Here is a 22076-nt window from a genome sequence, read left to right as displayed (position 1 = left end):
TGCCTGAGGCAGTCATAACACTGCTCTTTGTAGTTATGTGAGCCAGTAAGATCTCTTTGGGCTTAAGCCAATTTGGGTTATTTTGTGATCTGTGACCCAAAGAGCCCTTCATGATAAATGTCACCAAAGTGAGAGCCTGGATGTCCAGTCCTCATAAGGACTCTGTGCAGGCCCGAATGGAGCCACCAGCCTCACCGCCGGCTTACCCCTCCACATGAAGCCATATGCCATACTGCTCACAGAGTTCTTTCAATCTCCCAATCTTGTCTGTGTGTCCTACTGCTGCCGTTCCTAGGATAAAACACATCAGGGCATTAAAAGGAACAAATGTTTTCTAAGGCTTTATACCTTAAACACTTTTATACACATTATCGCCCTAGGAGGGAAGTGACTTATTATATCCCTATTTTATTGAGATTTTCTTTGTGGAAGGACTTAAAATCAGTGTTTGTGAGCTGACTTATTACAAGCTTTGAAGAGTATGTAATCTCTATTACATGTATCTAATTGTGTCATTGAATTCTTTTATATACTTATTTTCTATCTACTTGATCTGCTGACTCATGAGAAATATATTCAAATCTCCCACCAAGATTGTGGTTTGTCAATATATACTTGTGCTACATCAGACTTTTCCTTTAGCTTTCCTTTATGTATTTTAAAGTTATGTTCACAAGCATTCATAACTGTTTTTTTTTTTTTTGAGACGGAGTCTCACACTGTCGCCCAGGCTAGAGTGCAGTGGCATGATCTCAACTCTGCAACCTCCACCTCCCAGGTTCAAGCAATTCTCCTTGCCTCAGCCTCCCAAGTAGGTGGGATTACAGGCGCCGGCCACCACGCCCGGCTAATTTTTTTGTATTTTTAGTAGAGACGGGGTTTCACTACATTGGCCAGGCTGGTCTCGAACTCCTGACCTCGTGATCCACCTGCCTCGGCCTTCCAAAGTGCTGGGATTATAAGCATGAGCCACCGTGCCCAGCAGGTATAACTGTTATTTCTTTTAGGAGATTACATCTTTCATCAATATGAAGTCTATTTTATCCCACACTAATATGGCTATGGTACTTTCATTTTGTCAGCATTTGTCCAAGATAAACTTTTCCACCTTTTTATTTTATTGTCACTTCCTGGATTATTTTGATTTAGATATGCCCTTTATAAAAATCATATAGGTGGGCTGGGCACAGTGGCTCACATCTGTAATCCCAGCACTCTGGGAGGCCCAGGCGGGTGGATCACCAGGTCAGGAGATCGAGACCATCCTGGCTAACACGGTGAAATCCCGTCTCTACTAAAAATACAAAAACAAAATTAGCCGGGTGTAGTGGTGGGCGCCTATAGTCCCAGGTACTCCCGGGGCTGAGGCGGGAGAATGGCGTGAACCCGGGAGGCAGAGCTTGTAGTGAGCCGAGATCGTGCCATTGCACTCCAGCCTGGGCAACAAAGCGAGACTCCAGCTCAAAAAACAAACAAACAAAACATATAGATGAATTTGTTTTGTTTCCACCCAGGTTCCTTGTAATACAGAACATGCATTCTGAAGCCAGCTTAAGCATATTAAGCACTTTCAGCCGCTCCCTTGGTAATTGATTGCACTACAGATTTTGCTGGGGAGATCCCTTTTCAGAGAGAGCTTAGTTAAAACGTTGAATCAGGCATTCCCCCAACCGTCCTAAATTTCCAGTTAGCAGCAAGCCAACTAAAAAGATTTCAAACCCTCACCAACGGCCTCAACAAACACAGCTAAAGAAAGTAGTTCTTTTGTAAGGTCTATGCCAGGAAAAGGGCTGAAAACTTTTTCCCCTCATACCTAAATCTACCTCAAATTAAAAAAAAAAAAAATCTTAACAGACACATTTAGTTTAGCTGAAACAAGAGCAAATGTCAATGCATGGGCTGTGCCACAGGCTCTTCCAGCAAAATAAAAGCGTACTGCTGTGTTAGTGCCTGGACCGCATGCAGATTCTCTTTTCGTATTTCTTGGCAACGTCTGGTGACTAACCCTTGACATGTGTCTGCTGACATCTGCAACATAATCACACTGGCAAGTCACTCAGTCACATGCAAACTGCAGCCCCTCCAGTTTATCATGTGATTGAATATGGGTGAATTTGTGTTTTTAAACAATAAGGCAGGAAGTGATGGTTTTCCTGTTGGCAATAAAGTGAGTATTTATGTGGTTTTTCTGTTTTGTCTTTTTTTTTTTTTTTTTGAGACAGAGTCTCACCCTGTTGCCCAGGCCGGAGTGCAGCAGCGCAATCTCGGCTCACTGCAATCTCAGCCTCCTGGGTTCAAGCTATTCTCCTGCCTCGGCCTCCTAAGTAGCTGGGATTACAGGTGCCTGCCACCACAACCAGCTAATTTTTATATTTTTAGTAGAGACAGGGTTTCGCCATTTTGGCCAGGCTGGTCTTGAACTCCTGACCTCAGGTGATCTTCCCACCTTGGCCTCTCAAAGTGCTGGAATTACAGGCATGAGCCACCGCACCCGGCCTAAATAGGCAGTTTTATTGTAGTATAATTTTTTTTTTTTTTTTGAGACAGAGTCCCTTTCTGTCGCCCAGGCTACAGTGCGGTGGTGCGATCTTGGCTCACTGCAACCTCCACCTCCCAGGTTCAAGCGATTCTCCTGCCTCAGCCTCCCAAGTAGCTGGGACTACAGGTGCACACCACCACACCTGGCTAATTTTGGCATTTTTAGTAGAGATGGGGTTTTACCACATTGGTCAGGCTGGTCTTGAACTCCTGACCTTGTGATCTGCCTGCCTCAGCCTCCCAAAGAGCTGGGACTACAGGCATGAGCTGCCATGCTCGGCCTATTGTAGTATGATTTACATGCAACAAAACTCACTCATGTAAGTATACGGTCCAATGAGTCTTGACAAATATATAGAGCATGTAACCATCAACACAATCAAGATTCAGAATACTTCCATCAACCCCCAAATCCCATCAACCCCAATATAATTACCCTTTCCCTGACTCCTCACTGGCCCTGGAAAATCCTGATCTGCTTCTGTCACTGTAGTTTTTTGCCTTTTTTTTTTTTTTTTGAGATAGGGTCTCACTCTGTCGCCCAGGCTGAAGTGCAGTGGCACAATCTCGGCTCATTGCAAGCTCCGCCTCCCGGGTTCAAGCCATTCTCCTGCCTCAGCCTCCCAAGTAGCTGGGACTACAGGTGCCCACCACCACGCCAGGCAAATTTTATTTATTTACTTATTTATTTTTTACAGAGACAGAGTCTCACTCTGTCACCAAGGCTGGAGTGCAGTGGTGCGATCTCACCTCACTGCAACCTCTGCCTCCCGAGTTCACGCCATTCTCCTGCCTCAGCCTCCCAAGTAGCTGGGACTACAGGTGCCCACCACCACACCCAGCTATTTTTTTGTATTTTTAGTGGAAACAGGGTTTCACCATGTTAGCCAGGATGTCTTGATCTCCTGACCTCGTAATCTGCCTGCCTCGGCCTCCCAAAGTGCTGGGATTACAGGCTTGAGTCACTGTGCCTGGCCTGACATTATATTTTAAAGAATTTTTTTTTTTTTTTTTTTTTTTTCTAAGAAAGGATCTCGCTCTGTCACCCAGGCTGGGGTATGGTAGCACAATCTTGGCTCACTGCAACCTCTCTCTCCTGGGTTCAAGCCAACCTCCCACCAAAGCCTCTGGAGTAGCTGGGACTACGGGTACACACCACCACACCTGGCTAATGTTTAGTATTTTTTGTAGAGATTTCCTAGGGGTTTCGCCATGTTGCCCAGGCTGGTCTCGAACACCTGAGGGCAACTGATCTCGCCGTCTCAGCCTTCCCAAGTGTTGGGATTACAAGTGTGAGCCACCTGTAATTTCTCCATTCTAACAGACATGTAGTAATGTCTCATGGTGATCTTAATTTGCATTTCACTAATGACTAATGATGTTAAACATCTTTTCAAGTGCTATACATTTTCATTTTCTTTGATGAACTATCTGCTCAAATCTGTTGTTCATTTAAAAAATTGTATTGTGGGCCGGGCACAGTGGCTCACACCTGTAATCCCGGCACTTTGGGAGGCCAAGGCAGGCAGATCACCTAAGGTCAGGAGTTCAAGACCAGCCTGGCCAACACGGTGAAACCCCATCTCTACTAAAAATACAAAAAAACTAGCTAGGTGTGGTGGTGCATGCCTGTAATCCCAGGTACTCGGGAGGCTAAGGCAGAAGAATCACTGGAACCCGGGAGGCAGAGGTTGCAGTGAGCCAAGATCGCACCACTGCACTCTAGTCTGGGCAACAGAATGAGACTCCATCTCAAAAAAAAAAAAAAAAATTGTATTGCTTGTGTCCTTATTGAGTTGTAACAGTTCTTTATATATTTTAGATACAAGTTCTTTGTCAAACAAATGTTTTGTAGCTTCTGGGGAAAAGAATGAAAAAGAAATTTTAAAAGAAGACAGGCCTGGGACAGTGGCTGGCTGGGTGTGGTGGCTCACGCCTGTAATCCCATCACTTTGGGAGGCCAAGGCAGGTGGACCACCTGAGGTCAGGAGTTTGAGACCAGCCTGGCCAACATGGCGAAATCTCGTCTCTACTAAAAATACAAAAATTAGCCCGGCATGGTGGCGTGCGCCTGTAATCCCAGCTACTCGGGAGGCGGAGGCAGGCGAATCGCTTGAACCTGGGAGGTGGAGGTTGCAGTGAGCCAAGGTCTCACCACTGCACTCCAGCCTGGGCAGCACAGCAAAACTCCATCTCAAAAACATAAAAAATAAAAATAGAAAAAGACAAAAAAAAAAAAAAAAAGAAAAAAATGTTTTGCAAATATTTCTCCCAGTCTGTAACTTGCCTTTCATCTTCTTAATAGGGGCTTTCAAACAGCTAATGCTTTTAATTTTTGATAAAGTACAATTTATGGTTCACATATTTTGTATCCTAAGAAATGTAACCTAAGGTCACAAAGATCTCCTGCATTTTCTTCGAGACATTTTATTGTCTTACATCTATGCTTAGGTTGATGAACCATTTATAGTTAATATTTATATATACAGAGAATAAGATAAGGGTTAAGATTCAGTTTTTTTCCATATGGATATCCAAGCTCTAAGACCACTGATGGAAAAAGATTGTCCTTTCTCCCTCGAATTACTCAGGCATCTGTAAAAACCTGAAGTGTCCATATACTTCACATGAGTCTATTTCTGAATTCTCTATTTTCTTTGGTTAATCTCACACAGTCTTACTTGCTGCTTTACAGAAGTCTTGAAGTATGACAAGGTAAGTCTTCCAATTTTGTTCTTTTTCAAAATCCCTTGGGCTGTTCCTGATCCCTTGTATTTCTATATAAACTTTAGAATTAGCTCATCACGTTCTATAAGAAATTGTAGCCTGTTGAGATTTTAAGATGGATCAAGTTGAATCTACAGATTAGTTTGGGAAGAACTGACTTAATACTTAGTCTTCCAACCCGTGTGTATGGCATATCGTTCTTGGGTCTTCTTGAATTTCTCTCAGTAACATTCTTAGTTCTCAATGTACAGATCTTGCATATATTTTGTTAAATTTATCCATAAATTTTTCATCTTTTTTGATCCTATTATAAATGACATTTAAAATTCAATTTCCAATTCTTCTTTGCTAGTATGTAAAAATCCAGAAAATGGTTTAGATTTGATCATTAGTTCCAGTGGCTTTTCTTTAGTTTTCTATCTATACAATCATGCCTGCAAACAAAGTTTTATTTCTTCCTTTCTAATCTGTCAGTTATTTTTTTTGCCTTATTGCACTGTCTTAGACTTCAAGTATGATGCTGAATGAGATAAATGGAGCAGCAAGTGGTAGTTGCTCTGCTGCCTATAAGGTAGATATTTAAGTGTGACATCTTATGAATTTTCTTGTTTAATTTTTACAACAATCTTACAATGTCAGTACAATTATTTTTATTTATTTATTGAGATGGGGTCTTGCTATGTTACCCAGACTGGTATTGAACTTCTGAGCTTAAGCCAACATCTTCCTTGTCTCCTGAGTAGGGGGACTATAGGCATGTGCCACCACACCTGGCTTAAATGTGTCATTTAAAAATTCAGGCCAGGCACAGTGGCTCATGCCTGTCAGGAGCTCATGCCTGTCAGTGGCTCATGCAGGTCAGGAGTTCGAGACCAGCCTGGCCAACATAGTCAAACCCTGTCTCTACTAAAAATACAAGAAATTAGCCAGATGTGGTGGCATGCACCTGTAATCCCAGCAATTCAGGAGGTTGAGGCAGGAGAAACACTTGAACCCGGGAGGCAGAGATTGCAGTGAGGTGAGATTGTGCTACTGCACTCCAGCCTGGGCAACAGAGTGAGACTCTGTCTCAAAAAAATAAAATAAAATTCAGTTTAGAACAGGGAAAAGAAGTACATGAAGGAGAAGATAGAGAAGCATTTACAATCTAAATGAAAAAGTATACACACACATAAAATAACTTCCAAAACAAACCAACAATTAAAGAAAAATCTAACGAGCCAACCTTACTATTACAGTTTTTGCTACAATGTGGATATGGACTATCTTAAACATGTGGTACACACACATTTCTTAAGACTTTATCTTTTATAGGCTGAGGACGTAGCCTCGCTCCTATATATTCAAAATGGTAGATTCAGCATCATGCTACCTACCTGCATTTGCGACAAGCAACAGGGGCAGTCTTCCTCGCTCTATATCATCTTTAATCAGTTTCTCCAGGAAGGCAACATCCTGGAACCAAAACAAATCATTAAAAAATGAGGTGCCCAGTATAAAAGCTATAAAATGAAAAATTATGACTTGCAAAAGAAGCAGATAACTCTCAAAAGTAATGTCAAATCAATTCTTACTCTTGACAATTTTTCTGTTTTCTCTCATCATAGATGTGAAAATCAAATAGTTTTCCTTGAAGACTAGAAAAATCAGTTAAACAAAATTAAAGGTAAAAACTGTACATATGCAGGAACATTTCTTTGATTTTAAACATTTACATTTAAATGAAATGTTCTCTTAACTCTCCTAAAACAGCCAAGAATGTATCTCTACTATTACTCACTGATGTACCTGAACTAGAAAATAAAACTACCTTGACAAAAGAAATAACAAACTCTAAAATCCATCCCTTCCTTTTCCTTCCGGAATCATTAAGGAGAGATTTATCACCTGCATGTCTGAAAATAAGCAGAACTCAATTCCACGATGACAATGAAGAACCTCATTTTCAAAATCTGCCCATTCATAAATCCAGGCAACAGTGCTAACTCATTAAAAGTAGAAGCTTCAGAAGAAATTTCTGGTGCTTAACTGAGCTGCCATGTTTCTACTTAAAGCAGGTGATACAGTAATTACAAGACTCCTTAAAAGCCAGGTGCTCCTGACCTATATACCAACCAACCTTCATGGACATTCACATATTAACAGAAGCATATATTACACAATGTAAGGATCCAAGCAATACATGAGTAAGTTACTAATTATCTGGAGGCCAGCAAAAAGAACTTCATTTGAAAGGCAGTTTCAAAACACAATCCCACATGATTTTACAAACCAAAAGTAGAACTCACCATCTGATGCTGGGATCCAAACATAGTGTTACAGGGTACACGGCACAAGCAGGGGAAGGGCAAGCCGAGCTGCAGGAAGAAACATACAACTTGACAAGAAAGCTCTCTGCACCATTCACTTCAGATTGTGAAAGGCTGTGGCTCTAAGACAAGCCACGATTATTCTTCTAAGAAATCTCTCTCCTTAGGAACTCTTAATATTATAAATTGATGTTAAAGTACATTTAGAAAACCAAGCCGAAAAAAAAAAAAGGGTGAATTTCCAAGTGCCTTATAAGAGGATATAATGTAAAATTTTCTAAATGATTCAAGTAATTATCTTTGGTATATTCTAGAATATACCAGAAACACTTTGACAAACACAGAAACAACTGGGTCGTGAGAATTTTAGTGGGGGTAATTTTGGATTCTTTCTCCAAGCATTACTGGTAAATAACACCAGCTAAAGGCATTCAAAGAACAGTATCTTATTTATGGGTTCACCCACCCCTAAAAAGTAATAAATATGGATTAGCAGATGCACATTTCTCAAGAGAAGTGAAGTCAGTGTTATGCAGAGACAGTGATTGTCAACTTAATTTTATATTCTTCATGTTTAGCCTCCAAGTCCTTGAGGAGTTTACAGTTTTAGGAATTGTAAACAGTTGCAGCATATTGTTCTGTATGACTAAGACTTGGTAGCATTCAGAGACCAAAAATTTAATAAGCACATTTTTCTCCTTAAAGGATTAAAAATTATGAATGTGACACCCAAGTAAAACAAATCCTCAAAAAAAAAATACAGGTATTAAAAGTGAAAATGCCTAGCCCCCTACCCTATAAGCCACCAATCCACCCCGTTAACAGTTTAATACATAACCTTTCAGATATTTTCTAGGTATAAATGTACGTATTTTTCTAGGTACAAAAACATAGGCATAAAGGATACACACACTTTAAAAAACGTGAACATAACCATCTTATATATGCTGCTCTGCCAGCTGCCATTCCCAACAGAACACTCTTACACATCTTTTGAAGGTTAGACTGTTGTCCCCAAACAGCCTTGTGTCCGCAAGAGCCTGGCTTGCAGTAGACACTAAGTAATTCATTTCATGTTTCAGAGGATTATTATTAAACTCCCCATTTTGTACACCCCTCAAGAAGAGGACATAATTTCTTAACACCAGTGATCACAGCTCAGAATCAATTTAAAAGTCACTAAGTGTCTTCCATACATCCCCCTGGGACTCCTACAGCTTACAAAAGAGGAACCCTCCAACCCTACGGTTTTGCTTTCAAACGTTCTTGGCAAAGACGGTTAACAGTGTCTTATCTCAATGTAGTCCTCCCAGTTGGGCTAGAAGCACCATGAACTTTAAAAATAGTCATGCTCAGCTGGGCGCGGTGGCTCACGCCTGTAATCCCAGCACTTTGGGAGGCTGAGGTGGGCAGATCACGAGGTCAGGAGATCGACACCATCCTGGCTAACACGGTGAAACCCCATCTCTACTAAAAAAAATACAAAAAAATTAGCTGGGCGTGGTGGCGGGCACCTGTAGTCCCAGCTACTTGGGAGGCTGAGGCAGGAGAATGGCATGAATCCGGGAGGCGGAGCTTGCAGTGAGCCGAGATCACGCCACTGCACTCCAGCCTGGGCGACAGAGCAAGACTCTGTCTCAAAAAAAAAAAAAAAAAAAAAAAAAGTCATGCTCTTTGATCCAGCAATTCTAGACTGACTCTGAAAATCCATCTGAGGACCATAACCCTAAATAAAATACGGGAAGAGCTTTATGCACAGAGAAGTCCTTAACAGCACTACACAAAGAACATTACCTGAAAATGGTCACAGAAAGCAAGAGAATGCAAACACTCTTAGTTGTCCAAAAAGGCAACAGTTAATTACTATATATTCACTTGAAGGAATACCATGAAGACATTAAAAATAAACTATACTTTGAAAAATTATGATTAAAATGATATATTCGTGTTTTAACAATAAGTGAAAAGAGCCAGATACAACCATATAAACACAAACACACCCCCTTCGATTAAAGTCTGGGAAAAAAGAGAAAATGTTGACTGTGGATGCCCTTGGGTAATCTATCCCATATTCCTTATTTCTAAATTCAGTAATTTTTACAAATATGACAAAAGCATATAAGACCATCTTTCTTTTCACTCAACAAGAACAGCAACTAGACAAACGGGTCAACTTTAAAACTTTCAGAACAAAATAAGACATTATTTCTTTAAAATAGCCACCTGATACCACATTACCTGATTACAAAGGTATTGGCCCAGGCCAGGTCTAGCAGCAGCACTAAGATATATGACAGGCTTCTTGTTATATAACACATTGAAGCCGTCCACTACAAAGTCTTCATATCGAGAATGAATGGCAAGCCTACATATCTTTGCAAGTCCTTCTCTTTCTTCTTCGTGGAAATAAGCACACCCATTTTCATATCTGTTAAGAGATACATATTAATATGCTCTTATTTCTAGTTAAGGATTGTATAAGTCAACCTTATAATCATGGAGACAATTCTTTTCTCAAGCTAGGAATTGTCACTTTTATCAGGCAGAGAGGACAGGAATGTGAAACTTCCTCATCATAGATGGCTGACACCTCATTACAGCTGAGGTTACCAAGCAGCGAGACAATAACCCTCCATCCATACCCAATTCCATAAAGAGCAGAAACTATGAAAACAAGTAGAGACCAGGAATTCTCAGATATAAAAAGCCTGAAGATCATGGTTCTGGCTTATTATGAACTAAGGCCAGCACTGGATAACACAGGCATAGTTCATAGCAGAGTTTCAGCCCTAAAACATCCGAAGTAAATAAAACTGTCAAAAATGCTAGTTAGAGGCTGGGTGTGGTGGCTCACGCCTGTAATCTCAGCACTTTGGGAGGCCAAGGCGGGTGGATCACCTGACGTCAGGAGTTTTGAGACTAGCCTAGCTAACATGGTGAAACAACTGTCTCTACTAATTGCCAGGTGTGGTGGTGAGTGCCTGTAGTCCCAGCTACTCGGGAGACTGAGGCAGGAGAATCGCTTGAACCCAGGAGGTGGAGGTTGCAGTGAGCCGAGATTGTGCCACTGCACTCCAGCCTGGGCGACAGAGTAAGACTCCATCTCAAAAAAATAAAAAAGCTAGTCAGGCTAGCTTTTGGTTTTACTATAATCTGCTGAGGCTCCATCTCCTAGAGGAGGAGGGACAATTTCAATTACAGGCAGTAGATTTTTACTAGAACAACAGAACACTGCTCCTTTAATAAAGTTGGGCAAACTTATACTCCTGCTTGGCCAAGTTCTTTCCCAACACTGAAAGTCAGGGTCTCTCAAGATAAATGTCTCAAGTTAGGCAAACATTCCTTCTCCATAAAAGTAACAGCATAAATCCAATGCCAATACTGAATCCTTCATCTGTTGTAATTCCTTAGTACTGCCAGGATTATCACAGAATAAAACAAATGTCAGGTTCATAGCACATATTCATCTTCCTTATGACAGAGTTTTGTTTTTTTTTTTTTTTTTTTTTTTTTGAGACAGAGTCTCACTCTGTCGCCCAGGCTGGAGTGCAGTGCTTCAGCCTCCAGAGGAGGTGGGACTACAGGTGCTCACTACCACGCCCGGCTAATTTTTTTGTATTTTTAGTAGAGACAGGGTTTCACCATGTTAGCCAGAATGGTCTCGATCTCCTCACCTTGTGATCCGCCCACCTCAGCCTCCCAAAGTGCTGGGATTACAGGCGTGAGCCACCGTGCCTGGCCTCAGAGTTTTCTTTCTAATAAAAACACAAGCTAATATTTTCAAAGCACAGCTGGCCCTCTGAACCTGTGGGTTCTGCATCTGTGGATTCAACCAAGCATGAGTAAAAAATCTTCAGAAATTTAAAAAGATGGGTGCCTCTGTACTGAATATCTACAGACTTTTTTTTCTTGTCATTATTCCCTAAACAATACAGTGTAACAACTATTTACACAGCATTTACATCGTATTATGTATTATATGTAATCAAGAGATTAAAGTATATGGGAAGATATGCCTCAGTTACATGAAAATACTGTGCTATTTTATATAAGGGATTTGAGCATCCATGAATTTTTTTATCCATAGGGTGAGGATGGGAGGTCAAGAACCAATCCCCCAAGGACACCCAAGGATAAGGGACAACTGTATTTGAATCTAGATCATTGCTCTATCTTCTACTGACATGTGCCAATTAGGTACCCCACAAATAAATAACTGCTGACCCTATCAAACACATATGTGCTTCTATTCTCCACCCTTCACATGTATTAGTCCATTAGCTCATTTAATCCTCACAACGCTTCTATGAAATAGGTATTAATACTATCCCCATCTAACAGATGATGAAACAGGCATTGAGAGGTTAAACACCCCTTTCAAGGAGAAGGAAATCTGAACCCAAGTAGTACATACAGCTCCAGAAAAAAGATCTTTCAGTCTACACCCGACTCATAAAAGTCTTCACTGGAAACTCATCATGTCTTTACCTGAAAATTCTGCATAGCCATAAGGTGGTATCTGAAAGTATCCTAGTTGTAAGTTTTCTCAGCTTCTCTTTGTCCAGAGTTGAAATATAAGCTCCCAGACTATGTCCCAACAAAGCCATATGACCTTGTTCTCCAATATTTTGGATTCTGTTAAGCAAAATTAAAGTATTAGAGTCAAACCATAAAAAAGGACATAGAACTTAGAGACACAGAATTCCACAGAAATATCTGTCAGACTCGAAATCTACTTAATGGCCCAGAAGGCAAATCAATGCATAAACAGTAGTGATAGTTTGGTGAGAATTTTTTCTATTTTTTGAGACGGAGAAAAAAATATATATTTTTTTCTGAGATGGAGTCTCCCTCTTGATGCCCAGGCTGGGGTGCAGTGGTGCGATCTCAGCTCACTACAACCTCCACCTCCTGGGTTCACGTGATTCTCCTGTCTCAGCCTCCCGAGTAACTGGAATTACAGGCGCCCACGACCAAGCTCGGCTAATTTTTTGTATTTTTAGTAGAGACGGGGTTTCACCATGTTGGCCAGGCTGCTCTTGAACTCCTGACTTCAGGTGATTCACCTGCCTCAGCCTCCCAAAGTGCTGGGATTACAGGCATGAGCCACCACTCCTGGCCAGAAAAATATTTTTATAATTTGAGTTCCAGGAGATAAATAGCCCTTTTCAAATTGAGTACCTACAAACTGTTTTAAAATAATTTCCTATTAAAGTATTTTAAAAATTAAATACCAGCCTTAAGAATTGTGGAGGGTAGAGCTAAGGTAAAATGAGCTGAAAGCATTTTTTAAAGAACTAAATCCTGGCCAGGCGCAGTGGCTCATGCCTGTAATCCCAGCACTTTGGGAGGCCAAGGCGGGTGTATCACGAGGTCAGGAGATTGAGACCATCCTGGCTAACATGGTGAAACCCCATCTCTACTAAAAATACAAAAAATTAGCCAGGCTTGGTGGTGGGCACCTGTAATCCCAGCTACTCAGGAGGCTGAGGCAGGAGAATGGAGTGAACCCGGGAGGCGGAGCTTGAAGTGAGCCGAAATGGCACCACTGCACTCCAGCCTGGGCAACAGAGTAAGACTCCATCTCAAAAAAAAAAAACAAAAAGAATTAAATCTCAGGTCTATGCATCAAATAAGAATTATTTATTGCAATAATACAGCAAATTCATGGGGGACTAGGTATTATTTTATATATAATTAAAATTGATTATATAAAATGTTTTATATAGAATTAAAACTAATTTTCCTTATAAAGAATAACTGTAAAAAAGAAGGAAAAAGTTTACAATTGTTAACTGTGAATAATAAGAAAAAGACAAATAACCTAATAGGATCATGGGCAACAGACAGTTCCTAGAAATATAAATGGGTCTTAAAACATACAAAAAGACACGTCACTTGGTTCATAATTTAAAAAACCTGCAAATTCGAATTATGCTGAAACACCATTTCTCACTTATCAGATTTCTCATCAGAATATCACTTATCAATGATCCTTCAGTCTGATAACGCCTTTGCAGGTGAAAAGTGTGGAAATAAAGTACTCTCATACATTGCTGGTGGGACTGCTAAATGCCGCAACTCCATGGAGGGAAATTTGGCAGGATCTATCAAAATTACAAAAGCACACACTGTCTGAGACAGCAACTCCACTTTCAGGACTTTGTCCTCCAGACACCTGCTTCTATGAGAAGTGACACATGTCAAAAGTTGTTTGCTGCAGCAATGTTTGTAACAGTGCAACATGACAGGGGACCAACAAAATAAAATATGGTTCATCTGTTCAAAGTAAAACACATAGCTCTGACAAAGGAGAAAGTTCCTGTGCATTAATATGCAGTGAACTCCAAGACATAAGTGAAAAAATGCAAGATGCACAGCATATGCATAGTAATTATGTATTAGAGAGGGTGGGCATAGACATTTTGCTGGTGTATAATACATATAAAATCTCTCTGGAAGAATACACAAGAAACTGGTAATGTCTGTCTCTAGAGAAGAAAACATGGCAGGGAGCTAGAGGTAGGAAGGAAAATTCCCTTTGTATATCGTTTTTTATTGTCTGAATTTTGAACCAAGAGAACAAATTTACTTATTTCAAAACATTAAATTTAAAATAATTAAAGAGAAAACTAACTAAATACCTAATGAATACAACTACAGCAATTCTTAGGAAGCAGAAGCACAGCAGCAGAAAGACATCCGACGCTCACTCTTCAGTCCTTCTGCCAGCGCCTCTCTAAGGCATGATACCATAAAAACTATGGGATCTAATTTCAATAAATGCCTTCATTTCACAAAATATATATTAATATAAATGTCTTTCTGAAAATAAAAAGGATTATTTTAATATCATATGTAACTCAATGAAATATAGCTTCTTATTTGAGCAACCTGTCAGAGTGCAATCACTACTGAAATCAAGAACACATACACTTGAAAAGAGAAGCTGCCGGGTTCATTACCTGGGGCTCTGGGGCTCCTCATCTTCATCTCCATGCATTAGATTCTGAACTAACTGGAGGATGCTCACCATATCTTGTCCACTGCAGAATAAAAAGAGTTGATGGGCTGATGGGAACAGCACACATCCCCTGCCACTCTCCCGCTACTTCCCTCATTCAACTAGCGTTGCTTCAAGTTTTTTTTTTCTTTCTTAAGCAACTATAAGAGAAAGAACGTGGTATATAGTTTATGCTTTTTAAAAAACAAAGCTCAAATTATAAACTGAATTCTGATATAAACTTACTTGTGGTTAAATAAATCTTCTACCTAATTATGAGTTTCATTTTAATAAATGTCACCAGTCTTTTTATTTTTATTTATTTATTTTGAGACAGGGTCTCACTTTGTCACCCAAGCTGGAGGGAAGTGGCATAATCTGGGCTCACTGCAACCTCTGCCTCCCGGGTTTAAGCGATCCTCCTGCCTCAGCCTCCTGAGTAGCTGAGATTACAAGCGTGCGCCACCACACTCGGCTAATTTTTGTATTTTTAGTAGAGATGGGGTTTCACCATGTTGGCCAGACTGGTCTTCAACTCCTGGCTTCAAGTGATCCACCCTCCTTGGCCTCCCAAAGTGCTGGGATTACAGGCATGAGCCACCACGCCCAGCCGTTTTTTTATTTTTGGTAGAAACAGGGTTTTGCCATGTTGCCCAGCCTGGTCTCAAACCACCAAGCTCAAGCAATCCTCCTGCCTCAGCCTCCAATAGTGCTGGGATTACAGGCCTGAGCCACCTTGCCCAGCCACCAGTCTTGCTCTAGCAACATTTCTATACATTTCATTTGAATCTTGGAGTATAAGACAGAGAATATTTAATAAGCATGTAATAAGAGCCAAAAGTCCTTATAATATGTACTTATAATATATGCGTATTATATACTATACATTATATAAAATATATTATATAAAATATATAATCATCCTTAGTATAGTATAATGCTAGACAGTCACAGAACACTCCAATGCCACTGGTATATCTAATTTTCCTCCATAGGGATCTTGTCCGTTTGGACTAACAGCCTCTAACAATGCAAGCTTCATTTATTACCAGCTCTTCCCCAAGCTGGGAACCTTGAGATCTGCTTAGAGTATAAAAACATTTTACTTCTATCCAAGATATGTTGCTATGAAATGCTCATTACATGAGGAGATGGAAAGTTATGAAAAGAATTCGAATGGTTGAAGTAGCAAGCAATGGCAAGGCAACTTGCAACAGGAATAACGTAAAGCTATTCCTCTGTTAATGAGAATAGACTAAAAAGATGTTTCCTCTTTCAAAAAAGGAAGCGCCATCAAAACAGTGTCCCCAAACCAATTGTCCCCAAGGTGCTGCCCTTCAAGTGAGAGGGGCTCTGGGCCTTGGACACTGTAGAGATCAGAGCAGGCAGGGGCCCTTGAGGCACACTGGCTGCCTGCCACATGACCTTGAGCAAGCTATTCCAACTTGCCAAGCCGGACGTTATGGATTTGGGAGGCTTCAGACAGTGAAGGTATGGCACTTAGCTGTGCCTGGCATGTTACTAGTCTTGAATGCTGGGTGGTAGCACTCCTAAGTGTGAATCCTCCTAGTCAGTGGCTTAAGGCTGAGAATTACAGATGCTGCTGGGAGTATCTCTCCTGGGAAAACTTCCGTGGAATTAGGAGACTAAACCTTAAAACCTTTGGTTTCCATCAGTAGGCCTGGAATGAGGAGATTTTATAGGACCTGCCTCCTGTTCTGAGCTGAGAATGCACTTCACACCTAGCTTCACATCAGCATTATTCATGCTACGAATAGGAGTGACTTTTAAAGTATTAGTATCTCAGCGTGTTATTGGCACACTGTGATCCTTCCTCCATACTTTTCTTTTGCAACCTGGTTCAATTTATATTCAGGTCAAAGGATATTTAAGGGAGTTGTACTGTTTACTTATGTGCAGTTTCCTGGTTATAACATGAAAAAAAAATAAGTTTGTCTCAGGGAAGCTGGGCTGGGATACTAATCCCAGATTAACTGCTAATGTCTTGTGAAAATTTTAGTCAGCTACTTACTTTTTTGCTATTTTTCCTGCTACTCAAACATGACAGATTTGCTTCAGTTGCCAAAAAATAAGTAATTTGACATTTTCCTTTCATTTACATTATGAAAACAATAAATCTTATCAAATTAAAATACCTCTTAGAATAAAACTCAGTCTACCAAATAGATGACAGGTTTCAAGAGTGAACTAAGTATGACACACCAGTTATAATGATGAATTTGTATATCACTTTTATTTGATAGGGTCTCGCCATGTTGTTCAGGGTGGCCTCGAACTCCTTGACTCAAGCCATCCTCCTGCCTCAGGCTCCCAAGCAGCTGGGACTACAGGTGTGCACCACGGTGCCTAGCTCCATGTATCACTTTTGAGTCATGAGGTTGTATTAAATTGTTGGTTTTCTAAAAAATTTTTGGCCAGGTGCAGTGGCTTATGCCTGTAGTCCCAGCACTTTGAGAGGCTAAGGCAGGCGGATCACCTGAGGTCAGGAGATGGAGACCGTCCTGGCCAACATGGTGAAACCCCATCTCTACTAAAAATACAAAAATTAGCTGGGCGTGGTGGTGGGTGCCTATAATCCCAGCCACTCGGGAGGCTGAGGCAGCAGAATCACTTGAACCTGGGAGGCAGAGGTTGCAGTGAGCCGAGATCACACCACTGCACTTCAGCCTGGCGACAGAGCGAGACTCTGTCTCAAAATTAGAGAGTCTCTCTATCACTCAGGCTGGAGTGCAGTGGTACAATCACAGATCGCTGTAACCTTGAACTCCTGGGCTCAAGTGATCCTCTGTCCTTGGCCTCCCAAAGTGCTGGGATTACAGGTGTGACCCACTGTACTCAGCATCTATTAAATTCCAAATGGGAGAGGGAGAGAAGCCAGCAGGTGCAGCAATACCACCAACGGGCCAACGACACTTCAGTTTTCTAATGTTATACTGCACATAAGTCTATTTAAATTTGCTATGTGTTCATTAAAACTAAAACCATAAATCAATGATGATAAGACACTGGTTTAAGAAAAATGTAGGCCGGGCACAGTGGCTCACACCTGTAATCCCAGCACTTTGGGAGGCCGAGGTGGGCAGATCACCTGAGGTCAAGGTCAGGAGTTAGAAACCAGCCTGGTCAACATGGCAAAATCCCATCTCTACTGAAAATACAAAAATTAGCCAGATATGGTGGTGCACGCCTGTAATCCCAGCTACTCGGGAGGCTGAGGCACAAGAAAGAACTGCTTGAACCCGGGAGGCGGAGGTTGCAGTGAGCCCAGATTGCGCCACCGCACTCCATCCTGGGCAACAGAGCACGACTCCATCTCAGAAACAAACAAAAATTTACACCTTAACTAAAGGTATGGATCCTCAGTGCCACCTACCTGCCCTGGAGTGGGCCTGGAATATCTCCGGATATGAGCTTCTTTCCATTTTCCTCTTCTGTTCTTCTAATTTAAAGAAAAGAAAAAGCTGTTCATTTGTTTCATCATACCAAATTTCTAACTCCTGAACATGCAAACATGACCATGTTGCCTATAACCTCCCAGTGACTGAGGCAGGATTTCAAACACATTTATCACATCTCCCTGCCTCCAGTTTCAGGTATCGTTTGAATTTCTGGAAAAGACAAGAATATGCAACAAAAAAGTTCCACCCACTTCTTGTTTACTTGGTGCTCTATATGACCTGAATATATAATAAGTATTTATAGAGTCAAATCAATATATTAAGTAAATGAAACTCTTAATAGACAGAATTAAATAGTATAAGTCTTTCCTCTCAATTTCAAAATCCTTTAATTACAAGGCACCTTTTACCCAAGACAAATACCAATTTTCAAGTCAGCCAAAGCTGTGTGTGACACTGTGAAGCCAAGAGGCACCTTTAACAGAAAGGACCCAGAGCCACTGGCTTCACAGCAGGCTAAACTCGTTGAACAGGGTCACCTCTGTCCTACTCACCTCTGACTGTCCTCCAGCATCTTCACTGCCTCCTTCAAGTTTTTTCCCATTTCAGCTAACATGGGGTCTGCTATCTGGGAAACAAAAAAAAAAGAAAGAAATTTTAATAATCCTCTATTACCTCTATAACACAATTCACCCAGAAAAATTAAGTGCATAATTTCTTCTGGATTTACTGTGAAATACATGATTTTAAAACTTGCAATAGTACAAAAGTATAACAGAAAAAGTAAAAGTCTTCCAGCCCCACTTCCTAGAGGAAGCCGCTGTTTTTATTTTTATTTTTTGAGATGGAGTCTTACTCTGTTGCCCAGACTAGAGTGCAATGGCATGACCTTGCTCACTGCAACCTCTGCCTCCTGGGCTCAAGTGATTCTCTTGCCTCAGCCTCCCAAGTAGCTGGGATTACAGGCACACACCACCATGCCCAGCTAATTTTTGTATTTTTAGTAGAGATGGGGGGGGGGGTTTCACCATGTTGGCCATGCTAGTCTCGAACTCTTGACCTCAAGTGATCTGCCCGCCTTGGCTTCCCAAAGTGCTGGGACTGCAGGTGTGAGCCACCGTGCCTGGCCTCCTTAAGTTCCTTTTGAATTTTAGTGCCATGTGTACACCTATCTCCCATCCAAAAAGTAAACAAAATAGAATTTAAATTTTTCTGCAGAATTATAATTTTTTCACCATTCATTCTGGGAAGAACCACGTGAGGCCAAAACCAAGGACCCTACCCTTCTTCACTTGGTACCACCTTCCCACTTGACAAGTTACAAGTCCCATGGGGGTAACCACAAGGTCCCCTCAGCCTGGCCATTGTACACAGCCCCAGGGTACCGGCAACGCATGACCTACACTCCAAGGCAACTGGACAACTTGGTCTTTGGTAAGATCACTTATGATAACAAAGTGAGTCAGCTTCACTTCAGACAAGCAATGTGGCAGTGATACAAAGACAAGCTATTTTGACAAATATTATTTTTGAGGCAGTCGCTCTGTTACACAGGCTGGGGTACAGTGGTTTGATCGTGGCTCACTGCAGCCTTGACCTCCAGGGATCAAGTGATCCTCCCACCTCAGCCTCCTGAGTACCTGGGAATACAAGTGCTCGCCACCATGCCTGGCTAATTTTCAAAATTTTTTTGTAGATACAAGGTCTCATTATGCTGCACAGGCTGGTCTCAAACTCCTGAGCTCAAGTTATCCTTCTGCTGGGATTACAGGCTGAGCCACTGTGCCCGAACTTTTTGCAGAATTAAAACATACACATTCATTTTCCTTTCTCTATTCTTAATCTCTGTAGTTATTTTTAGGGAGAAAATTCTTGTTGACTTCAATCTCTATGTAGTATGAGTTGTGTTATAACAATAAATTATATATTATATTACATATAATACATATAATATCATATATAAGTTATAGCTCTTTTGTTCCCCTCTTACTCTTCTAAGTGTGCTGCTTAAAGGAAGAGCTGTGTTTACCTTTTCCTGTTGCTCACTGTATCTAGCAATATCTTACAGCATGGCATACAATACGTACGTATTTAAAGCTGCATTGCCTCCTCAAAATTGTTTTTAAGAAATTCCACTCCATTTATCAATATAAGATTCAGAAATTGTTACATTCTAGAAGGGACCTAAGGGATCTAGTCCAGGGATTTTCCAGCTGTGTTCTCCTGAGCCTTAAGGTCCCTGGGAGGACTCTGAGAAGGAAGGGTTAGGTAAGCAGTTGGGGCTTCTAACTCCCTAGCAGATCAGCTCTGTTTTGTATAACAGGGTTTTGAGTAAAGTAGTAAAGTTTTTATTTGTAAAAAGTTTCATTGAATGATAAACGGGATATCACCACCGATCCCACAGAAATACAAACTACCATCACAGAATACTATAAACACCTCTACGCAAATAAACTAGAAAATCTAGAAGAAATGGATACATTCCTCGACACATACACCCTCCCAAGACTAAACCAGGAAGAAGTTGAATCTTTGAATAGACCAATAACAGGCTCTGAAATTGTGGCAATAATTAAGAGCTTACCAACCAAAAAAAGTCCGGGACCAGATGGATTCACAGCCGAATTCTACCAGAGGTAAAAGGAGGAGCTGGTACCATTCCTTCTGAAACTATTCCAATCAATAGAAAAAGAGGAAATCCTCCCTAACTCATTTTATGAGGCCAGCATTATTCTGATACCAAAGCCTGGCAGAGACACAACAAAAAAAGAGAATTTTAGACCAATATCCCTGATGAACATCGATGCAAAAATCCTCAATAAAACACTGGCAAACCGAATCCAGCAGCACATGAAAAAGCTTATCCAGCATGATCAAGTGGGCTTCATCCCTGGGATGCAAGGCTGGTTCAACATACGCAAATCAATAAATGTAATTCAGCATATAAACAGAACCAACAAAAACCATACGATTATCTCAATACATGCAGAACGGCCTTTGACAAAATTCAACAACCCTTCATGCTAAAAACTCTCAATAAATTGGGTATTGATGGACCGTATCTCAAAATAATAAGAGCTATCTATGACAAACCCACAGCCAATACCATACTGAATGGGCAAAAACTGGAAGCATTCCCTTTGAAAACTGGCACAAGACAGGGATGCCCTCTCTCACCACTCCTATTCAACACAGTGTGGGAAGTTCTGGCCAGGGCAATGAGGCAGGAGAAGGAAATAAAGGGTATTCAATTAGGAAAAGAGGAAGTCAAATTCTCCCTGTTTGCAGATGACATGATTGTATGCCTAGAAAACCCCATGGTCTCAGCCCAAAATCTCCTTAAACTGATAGGCAACTTCAGCAAAGTCTCAGGATACAGAATCAATGTGCAAAAATCACAAGCATTCTTATACACCAATAACAGACAGACAGCCAAATCATGAGTGAACTCCCATTCACAACTGCTTCAAAGAGAATAAAATACCTAGGAATCCAACTTACAAGGGATGTGAAGGACCTCTTCAAGGAAAACTACAAACCACTGCTCAATGAAATAAAAGAGGATACAAACAAATGGAAGAACATTCCATGCTCATGGGTAGGAAGAATCAATATCGTGAAAACGGCCACACTGCCCAAGGTAATTTACAGATTCAATGCCATCCCCATCAAGCTACCAATGACTTTCTTCACAGAATTGGAAAAAACTACTTTAAAGTTCATATGGAACCAAAAAAGAGCCCGCATCACCAAGTCACTCCTAAGCCAGAAAAACAAAGCTGGAGGCATCACGCTACCTGACTTCAAACTATACTACAAGGCTACAGTAACCAAAACAGCATGGTACTGGTACCAATACAGAGATACAGACCAATGGAACAGAATAGAGCCCTCAGAAATAATGCCACATATCTACAACTATCTGATCTTTGGCAAACCTGACAAAAACAAGAAATGGGGAAAGGATTCCCTATTTAATAAATGGTGCTGGGAAAACTGGCTAGCCATATGTAGAAAGCTGAAACTGGATCCCTTCCTTACATCTTATACAAAAATTAATTCAAGATGGATTAAAGACTT

The 22076-nt window shown here is 40.9% G+C and overlaps 1 protein-coding gene across 3 annotated transcripts in view; it reads right to left on the bottom strand.

Moving 5' to 3' along the window:
* The window catches only part of PDXDC1 (pyridoxal dependent decarboxylase domain containing 1), a 52584-nt gene that overhangs the window by 21296 nt on the left and 9212 nt on the right, over positions 1–22076 (bottom strand). For all 3 annotated transcript variants that reach the window (XM_031003103.3, XM_055365646.2, XM_055365647.2), the window contains exons 2-9: positions 18551–18624; positions 17972–18037; positions 14540–14620; positions 12063–12209; positions 9813–10002; positions 7554–7622; positions 6642–6720; positions 207–291 (exon numbers count right to left, since the gene is read on the bottom strand). In XM_031003103.3, the coding sequence (XP_030858963.1) occupies positions 207–291; positions 6642–6720; positions 7554–7622; positions 9813–10002; positions 12063–12209; positions 14540–14620; positions 17972–18037; positions 18551–18624 (791 nt within the window). The remainder of the gene's footprint in view (positions 1–206; positions 292–6641; positions 6721–7553; positions 7623–9812; positions 10003–12062; positions 12210–14539; positions 14621–17971; positions 18038–18550; positions 18625–22076) is intronic.

This window comes from Gorilla gorilla, chromosome 18 (genome assembly GCF_029281585.2).
Source record: "Gorilla gorilla gorilla isolate KB3781 chromosome 18, NHGRI_mGorGor1-v2.1_pri, whole genome shotgun sequence".
Classification (NCBI taxonomy): domain Eukaryota; kingdom Metazoa; phylum Chordata; class Mammalia; order Primates; family Hominidae; genus Gorilla; species Gorilla gorilla.
Note: the sequence above shows the minus strand (reverse complement) of the source record. Positions and strands in the feature narration are given on the sequence as shown.